Source organism: Nomia melanderi, unplaced genomic scaffold (assembly GCF_051020985.1).
Source record: "Nomia melanderi isolate GNS246 unplaced genomic scaffold, iyNomMela1 scaffold0095, whole genome shotgun sequence".
In the NCBI taxonomy this organism is placed as follows: Eukaryota; Metazoa; Arthropoda; class Insecta; order Hymenoptera; family Halictidae; genus Nomia; species Nomia melanderi.
Genome location: NW_027475210.1, coordinates 81,980 through 90,848, shown reverse-complemented (window position 1 = coordinate 90,848; position 8,869 = coordinate 81,980). Strand labels below are relative to the sequence as shown.

Genomic DNA, 8,869 nt, shown 5'->3' with positions numbered 1-8,869 from the left:
TCTATTATCAGGTATACTCGTCGCTGGGAAGAACCATTCCATCTCGCATATTCATTCCACGTACTTCCCACGGCACACTTTATATATTGGGCCCCATGGATCCAGATTAGACGACACACTGGAAAACTGTCGCCAGTTTTCCTCTTTCACTCTTCTCATTCGGAATTTATATTCACTCAGCATTCTTTTATACTCTCTTTTTCTCATCTCCACATTCTCTCCTTCTCTCTTTCTCTCTCCTTCCCAAGCACGTTTACTCTTTCGCACTTTACCTTTGAGGGCACTCAATTCGTTCGTCCACCACACAGTCCTTCTATCGCTCTTACGTACACACTCTCTCATGTATTTCTCATTCACTCCTTGGATCCAGCCCATCAGTATATCATCCATTCTCTCAACATTCGTCTCATTCATCAATTGCATTCCATTCTGTTCTGCCACACATGCCAATTCATCTATATAATCTTCCCAGCAGACATCCTTGCATACCCACTTCCTATATACATTGACATTTTCTCTCTCATTCGCGCCATACAATATCCGTATAAGGACCACATTGTGGTCACTTCTACCCCAGTCATACTTCACTTCCCATTCAAATCGGCACCTGGCCAGCATTCCATTTATCAATGTCAGATCAATGTCGCTCACACCATTCACGCTCGAGAAAGTATAATACTCACTCGGCTCATTCAGAACAATCATTCTATTCACTAAAATCCACTCTTCCAAAATTCTTCCACGCATTTCATTTTCTCTGCTGCGACCCCCTCCCTTGCTGTACCACAAGGGGGAGGTCACATTCGCATCCATACCGAACAAAATATGCTTACCACGCACATATGTACGCCAGGTACGGTTCGATATCTCGTCCGTACCGGCAGTACATGGATACCACAACCATCTCTCCGAAATCTCCCTTTAACCACACACACACTCCAAATTCATTTGTACATTCATTCACACACACACAGCATCTATACATTCATACCTTACGACCACCGCAGCCCTCCGGGTTCCTCCGAACTGGAGAACATCCGCCAGGCCGACGGCAGTCCTCTCACGCATCCCTCATTCACATACAACTCTTGCAACAATGCCAAACTCACGCCCCTTTCACACATGACATTTCCTAAATCACACAGAACCACATACGCATGCTGCCAATTTAACTACAATACATTCACATAACACTCAGTCATCGCATACACGCATCCTCTCTCTCTCCACTATCCTCACATATTCGGGGCACTCCGTGGACATAACCGGGTGGTCACCCTTTCTCCCCTTCAGCTTGCAATTCCTGCAAACACTGTCACTCCAGCACTTATCCCTTAAGTGCCCACTCTCTCCGTATTTCTCACACAAACGCTCTTTTACACTGCACGCTCTCATCATGTGCCGGAATGCAAAACACCTGAAGCACCTCATTACACTCACGAAATCTTTAACTTTACATGCACGCCAGTTGATGTACACGCGTTCTTCATTCATCAATACATCCCTCATCCTTTTACTTATTTCCACAATCACATTCCCTACATTCATTCCATTCGTACTCGTTCGATTCACCACTCGCACTCTCTCACTGAATTCTTTCTCATTTACCCCCTCATTCTTAAAATTCTTCACATACAATTCGTTCAGCAGGCCCTCATTAGTCATATCATTCTCTACGTCAAAGATGATGACTTTCGGTCCCATCTTTCTTGGGGCCTCTACCTTGAATCCCAAGTTAGCAAACTTTTTACACTCAATCAACATGTTCACTTCATTCTCACTGGCCCCCTCAATGGCAAGCCCTCCACTTCTCGTTTTCCGCACAGCACGCACACGTATATTTAACTCATCACTCACATTTTCAACACTTTCTGCTTTACTTCCTCATTCGTCAATTTCACACTTTCGTCCTTCGCTTTCACAACGACCGCGTACGATTTAGCACGCGGCCTTACACTCATACTCTGGCTGATCCACTTGTCATCGCACTCACACTACTAGTTACTCTCTCTGCCACTCCTGCATAGGAGACCGGTCGCGCCTCACTCACACGCTGCACACACTCACTCACTCTCTGATCCAAATACTTCTCGCATTCACTTAGTCTACCAGTCAGTCTCTCATTCTTTCTTATCATGCTTACCATTGCTTTCTCGTACTCAGCAGCGCATCCCAAGAAGAACTCGATACACTGCTTTGTGACTCGGTTGCTCTCCGCAAACGAAAACTTCCTCATTTTACTCGTTGTCTCACGCATTCTCTCTAGTTCACTCACACACTCCTTAGCACACGCACTCGCACTCACACCACCACTCGTGCCAGGAACAACCCCAACCTCTCCCAAGCCGGAAGCCGTCCTTTTTACCCGTTTGACCGGGCTTGCACTCCTGGGCACTAATGTCCTTCCCTTTGCGGAAGGTGGACGCATCATCACCACCTCCTGGACCTCCCCCTCCTGCTACCACCCCAAAATATCCCCAAGTTTTATTTTCGATTTATCCATATAAATCCCACGAGATGGGTCAATAATATGTCCCTCCGTGCTCCCACCAGCCACGTATCCACAGTGTTAGTGCAAGGCGGATACGCGCCCTTCGCCGCGCGCTATACCTTCAGCAAGGGATTTATTATAGAGGTTTATCTCCTCGCGGCCCAGCCGGTTAAGGCAAGACCCCCGGCTGGTCTGTCGCGCGTACCACCGGGACAGAGGGTTATTAGGCCCCCTGGCCCGGTGGGTCGTTGCTAACGACAGCCGGTTACGGTATTCTAGTGCTCGGGAACCCCGGGAGCGCAAAGTCCCGAACCGCCATCTACCGGCGGCCCCTGGGGGGAGTAAATAGGGACAGAGGGAATCTCGTTAATCCATTCATGCGCGTCACTAATTAGATGACGAGGCTTGTAAATTACAAGAAGGCGGATTTCCGGGGTATTGCCCCCCCCCCCCATTGGGTTTCAAACTTAACAACTTTAGAATAAATAACAACTATAACAATATTATATCAAAAAGGAAAAAAAATTTTGAGGGTAGTGTGGGGTATCTATGTCCTTCTAGCGAAACCACCTAGAAACGGATTCGGAATAATTAGTCTTAACAGAGTCCTCTCTAAAGGAAGGCGAAATTTGGCCATGCTTCCGGAAGCGTGTTACCGGGGAAAGCCACGTGGAGGCATCTGCCCCGAGCGGCGTCTTCTCCCGCTCGGCTCTGCCGCCGTGACAGTTTTCCTGCTCGGAAAACGTCATACGACTCGCACCGTGTTTACACATGGGCTTACTAAGCAGTGCCTTCATTGGGTTTAATTTTATTTCTTTGGATCTACTTTGATATGTTCTAGTATATTACCTTCTCGGTATTTTGCGGTTATAGCGTATTATCTACGCTTCTTTGCTATCTTCTAATGTAAATTTAGATGATATTGTCGTAGTCAATGAAGGCATTTGCTATCTCGATTGACGACCTCAATGCTATCATTGAGACCGTCATCAAGTCTTTTTCCTGAAATTTTAATATTTTTAGATTCTTCACCGTTTTAGTCGGCATGGCTCCTCTTGCCCCTACTACAATCGGTAGGACTTCCGCAGTGTTGCATCCCAGTCTTTCCTTTATGCTTTGTGCTGCTTCTTTGTATTTTTCCACCTTTTCCGTATATGCTCGTCTTAAGCTTCCTCCCACCTCGTAGCGGACCGTAACGTCGACTACGATTAGCTTTTCCTGGTCTTTGATTATCAGGTCCGGCTTTAGGAGGTTGCCGCCGACTCGCACTGTCGGTTCTGGGAATACTGCACATGATCGCCCTGCTATTTTCGTGATCAAGTCCTTTATTTCATCATGTCTTCTAATCCTCATCGGTTTAACGCTGATGCACCCTCCAATGATATGTCCTAGCGTTTCCAACATCTTCATTCAATTTCGCTCTATGTAACGTTGTTCTGTTCCCGAAAGTATTGGTCCTTAGTTTCAGTGCATCTATGTATCTTGATGGCTTTAGTAAGTTTGGGTTTGCAAGCCATGAATTTCCTATCTTGTCTTCTCTGAAGTATTCTACTCCTTGTCCTTGTGATATTAGTTGCTGCCATCTGTCCGTATTTTCTCTTCTTAGCCTCTTTTTCGCGACCTGTAGTTCTTGTAAGGAGGTGGGCCAATTTATTCTTAGGGAGTTTGCATATCCTTTTAATTTCTTCTGTACATTCTCTTCCAGTATTGCTTCTTTCAGAGCTGCGTCGTTGTACTCTTCTGCTTTTAACGCGTGTTTGATGACAGCCAGTTTAACCAGATGTTCTAATCTGGGAAGTCCGAGGCCTCCGTGTAACTTCGTTGTGTAAATTAGGCCGTCTGTTGTGGAGGGTGTTAGGTGTAAGATCTTCTTTACTTCCTGCTTTATGTTGTGGTCTAATCCCTTTAGTATTGTACTCTGTGGAGCCGATGCAATTAGTTTGTGCAGAAAGTGGGGCAGTAGAAACCTTTGAATAAGGTCCATCTTTTGGTGCGGTTTCAGTTTCATCTTGGTGATATTTCTTATTGATTGTAGTATCTTCTGCGTGGTCCCCTCGCAGTGGACGTTGTTCCATGGAGTTATGTCCACTCCTAAGTATCTGATCGCATGTTCTGGACTGGCGTATGGTAGTTCCTTATTTTTTATTTTCAGCTCCGGGTTCTTGGCGTACCACGTTTTCTTCTTTCCTACGATTTCAAAGGTGAGGCATTTATCAGTTGCCAGTTCCATACCCAGTTCTGTTATTTTCTGGTCCAGTATCTGTAGCTGTTCCTGTGCGTCTTCTCTGTCCCTTCCTATGATGATTAGGTCATCTGCAAACGCTAGAACTGCTATTCCTTTGCCATTTATTTCGATCCTCTTAGTGTTTCTGCTTTTGTCTTCGATTATTTCGTCCATCATTATATTAAAGAGTAGGGGTGATAGAGGGTCTCCTTGTTTAACTCCACGTTGGATCTCTATTTCAATTCCCTGGTTGCTTTTCGTTTTGATTACTGTTCTGCAATCAGTGTACACGTTGTTTATTAATTGTATAATATGTGCAGGTATACCCTTTTCTCTAAGCCTGGGTTCCAGCGCTGAGTGCGGTATGGTGTCAAAAGCCTTGGATATGTCTATTACACTTATGATTCCTCCTTTTTCTACTTTCATCCTCGAAGCTATCGTTTCCACCATCCTTATGTTATTCTTACATCCATCTTCTTGTATAAATCCCTTTTGCCTCTCTGATAGGGTTGTGATTCTTCTCATTCTTTGATCTAAGGTTCCTGAGAAGATCCTTGCCACAAGGGAGCCTATAGTTGTAGGCCTCCAATTCCTTGCATCCTTTGGGTCTTTGTTAGGTTTTGGCAGTAGTGTGGTTCTATTCATTTTCCACGGTGTTGGGTAGTGACCTGTGAGCACTAGCATGTTAAATAGTTTTGCCAGCGTTTTTCCTATGCTTTTCTTCCTTAGATGAGTCTTTCGTATTTTGTCTGGTCCGCCTGCTGTGTTGTTTTTAATTTTCCTAATTCTTTTTAGGATTTCCTCTTCTGTATATGGTGGGCAGGCTGAGAGTAAGGAAGTGGCTTCAGGATGCTCTTTTTTGCTGGTTACTTTTGGTCCCTTTTGTCCCCACACTTGTTCGTAAAGTGTCTTAATTTCCACTTCTGCCGGGAGTTCCTTCTTTTTGTCTAGCACGGAGAAATCACCGCTTATCGCCATATCTATTAGTTTTTTAGGGCACTTCTCGTATAGCCCTTGGCATCTGGCGAATCTAAATTTCGCTCTTCGGTTGTGGTTGTTCTTTTTTGTGTTTATCCGACCTGCTTTCTTTCCTATTTTCTTTGGGTCTTGCCTTTTTTCTATCTCTTCGTTCTTTTCTTCTCCCAATATGATAGGGTTGAACGAATTATTGATCCACTGGTCTATTAGTGATGGTGCATCTTCACCTTCTTCTATCTTGTTGAATATCTCGTCCAGTTCTTTTGTTATTTCGTGCAATTCATCCTTCCTGCGCAGGGACACTCTTTTAATGGCCCTCGATATTTGTTCTCGCCACGTTTGGTCCACTATATCGTCTAAATCTTCTATTTCAAGGTTTAGAAGGAGAGTTGTTGAGTTTTGCTGTTGGTGTTCCTCTTCTTGTTCCCGGGATTCTTCTTCTACATTTTCATTCGTAGCTATCTGTCCTTCTTCTTCTATGACACTCTCCTGCTGTACTCCTCTGGCCTGATTATTTAATTCTCTTCTGTTGTCACTAATTTGTTTCACTGTTTTACTTGGCATTCTCTTCCTTATCTCCACGTTAGGTCTTTTTTCTCCTGCGAATTCCTGGTTGAGTGCTATTAGCTCTTCTATTTCTTTTTCCGTCCATACATAATTTCTTCTACCCGGTCTCCCTTTCTGGCGATCGTTTTCTTCTTACCTTTTTCTGTTCCGCATCTCTGGGTGTCTGTGCCTCTCGTGTGTTGCTAATCCTCTGGCAGTGTGGAATTGTTGCGAACATTTTTCACATATGTGTGGTAATTCTTGTGTCTCCACTTGCTGTCTGCATTTTGGGATATGGCATCTACAATTGTGTAGACCGGGGAACTCCTTGCCGCATTTTCTACATTGCCACGCAATGTCATTACTGCTATGTTGGCCTTTATAATGTCTGTTCAGGTCCGTAAGGTTGAGGAAATCCACGTTCCTTTGCTGGCATCTTTGGAATCTGCAGTATTGCACTTCCTCCATCGGTACCTTGATTACGATCTTATTTTCTTCTTCTGTTGTTTCCTCTTCTATTTCTTCTTCTTGTTCTTTTCTTATTCTCTTCTTATTGTTTCGGTGGTTTGGATTAGTCCTATGTTATGTCCAGCTTCATTTTCCACCGACACGCCAATTTCGGAATTTGGTTGGTGCCTGTACACTTCTAACATGGTATTTTCTACTCGCAACCTTGCGGAATTTGTGCCGGTCCTTTCGATCGTTGACAGCCTCCCACGCCCTCTATGGGTGTCGCTGGGGACTCTTTGGGTAGCCCTGGGTGTGTCCCTTCCATTGCCCGAAACGTTATCCGTTGAGGTGCAAACTTCTGAATTTCGTTGGTATTCGAAAACTTTAAGACTTGTAAAAATTCTTCTCAGTCTTCCAGTATTTGAACTGGTTCGTTTTTCGGTTGATACACCCTCGCGCCCTCTCTCGGTGTCGCTAGGAACGTCTAAGGTAGTCCAGGGGGTGTTATTTTCAACGCCTGAAGCGTTTTCGGTTGCTCGGCCAACTTTCATTTCGACTTGGCACTCGCATGTTTCGGAAAAACGGTTGCCCTGTCGTTGTCCTTCGAGGTACGATGTTGTGCTATTGGTGGCTGATACGTCACAATGTCCACTTTCTGCCACGTACAAGTTTTTCTCGCCAACTCGTTCAGTGTCCACTCCACGGTCCGAAACATTTTTCACTGACGTGCCAACTTTCGATTTCACTTGGCACTTTCGTTTTCTTTTAGATTCTGCATCCTCAGCTGCTTCTATGTCTTTCTCTATGGTCCTTGCCGTCCTTGGTCGGTCAGTATGGACAGTATCTTCGTTATTAGTGGACACTTGGACATTGTCCATTTCGTGATCCATCTCGTTTTCCATTGTCCTGCCTGGTCCATTATAAGATAGAGCCCCCCTGCCGATGCAGGTCTCCCTGCCATGGACCCGCGGGGGCTGTTGGGGTCCACGTTATTTTGCCTCGCGTCCGTTGTCATGGTAGATTCACACGGGAGCGTTCACTCCACGATGTTGACACCGCCACGGTCAGGTCGAGACTGATCGTGTTACGGTATTCTAGTGCTCGGGAACCCCGGGAGCGCCATGTCCCGAACCGCCATCTACCGGCGGCCCCTCGGGGAAGTAGATAGGGACATGTAGTCTAGGCGTTGCTCAGGAGAGCATACTGCACCTCGAGGTTATTCTCATATCGGTAGCGCCGGCCTGGTGTTATTCGGCCCTACTTTCTAGTTCAACAGTTGCGAGGGGAAGTCCGAAGATGTTGTGACGAATATGGCTTGGAACAACCCTGCCCTCTTTCCCCTTTCGGGGAGGTCATCGGACAAGTTGGATCTACCCCTAGAAGAGGGGAAGCGGCTCATTTCGTCAGCCCTGGACGCTGCAAGCAACGTCCAGCGCTGTCCAGTGGGGACCACGTGGAGGTAGATTCGCTAGCTTTCGCTTGATCCCGAGCGGGTTGGCTACGGCTATTGCCTTCGCCGTTGAACCCTACAGTCACGGTGCCGAAGCGCCGCCCGCATGGACTGTCAGGGTTTTGATAAGCGGAGTGGGGTGAAGACAAGGGGTGAGAGAGATAGAAAGAGAAAAGGGGTTGAGTGCGAGGGGGTTGAGGGGAAGCGTAAAGGAGGGGAGAAAGAGAGGAAAAGAATAGAAGGGAAAAGAAATGAAAAGAAAAGAAAAGGTTCGCAGGGGGGGGGTCACGGTTTTTTTCGCAGGTGGGTGGGGGTGGTGTCGCTCGTCCGCGGGTATCCCGACATCGCCGGGTATAATGGTTCCGCGACGGGTTCGCGAGGGCGCGTGGCGGGGCGGCCGCGGTCGGCGTCGGGTGGGGCGTTGCTGCTGGAGATGGTCTCGCAGATTGATCGCGGCGTGGGGGGCGATCTTCCCGGATCTTTTCCTTCGCGCGGAGGATGTCGCGCGCGGCTTGTGCCAGTGCCGGGAAGATCGATTCCCTAATCAGGTCCGGTGGGGGCGGGGGCCAATCCATGTTCCCGGTGGTCCGCAAGGCGTTTCGAAGGGGCTCGCGTTCTGCGTTATGCAGAGGGCATTCAAATAATAGGTGGCTCGGAGTTTCGTTGGGGGCACTGCAGCGACAGCGGGGGCTATCGGCTAGCCTTCTGCTGTGGAGTTTATCCGCGAAGT

General features: G+C 46.9%; 1 protein-coding gene across 1 annotated transcript; it reads right to left on the bottom strand.

Moving 5' to 3' along the window:
• Window positions 1-3,848: 3,848 nt before the first annotated feature.
• LOC143175496 (uncharacterized) lies at window positions 3,849-6,707 on the bottom strand. The gene is made up of 2 exons (XM_076374084.1): window positions 6,397-6,707; window positions 3,849-6,282 (listed from the first exon to the last, which is right to left on the bottom strand). Exons 1-2 carry the CDS (start codon window positions 6,705-6,707, stop codon window positions 3,849-3,851), a joined length of 2,745 nt encoding a protein of 914 aa, XP_076230199.1.
• Window positions 6,708-8,869: the final 2,162 nt, after the last annotated feature.

What these genes read in the sequence shown, in the direction of transcription:
- LOC143175496 (XM_076374084.1), bottom strand. Translation starts at nt 6,707, where the DNA reads ATGGAGGAAGTGCAATACTGCAGATTCCAAAGATGCCAGCAAAGGAAC. An exon ending in GAGATGCGGAACAGAAAAAG is followed by an intron (nt 6,283 to 6,396) that starts GTAAGAAGAAAA and finishes AGGAGAAAAAAG; the next exon opens with ACCTAACGTGGAGATAAGGA.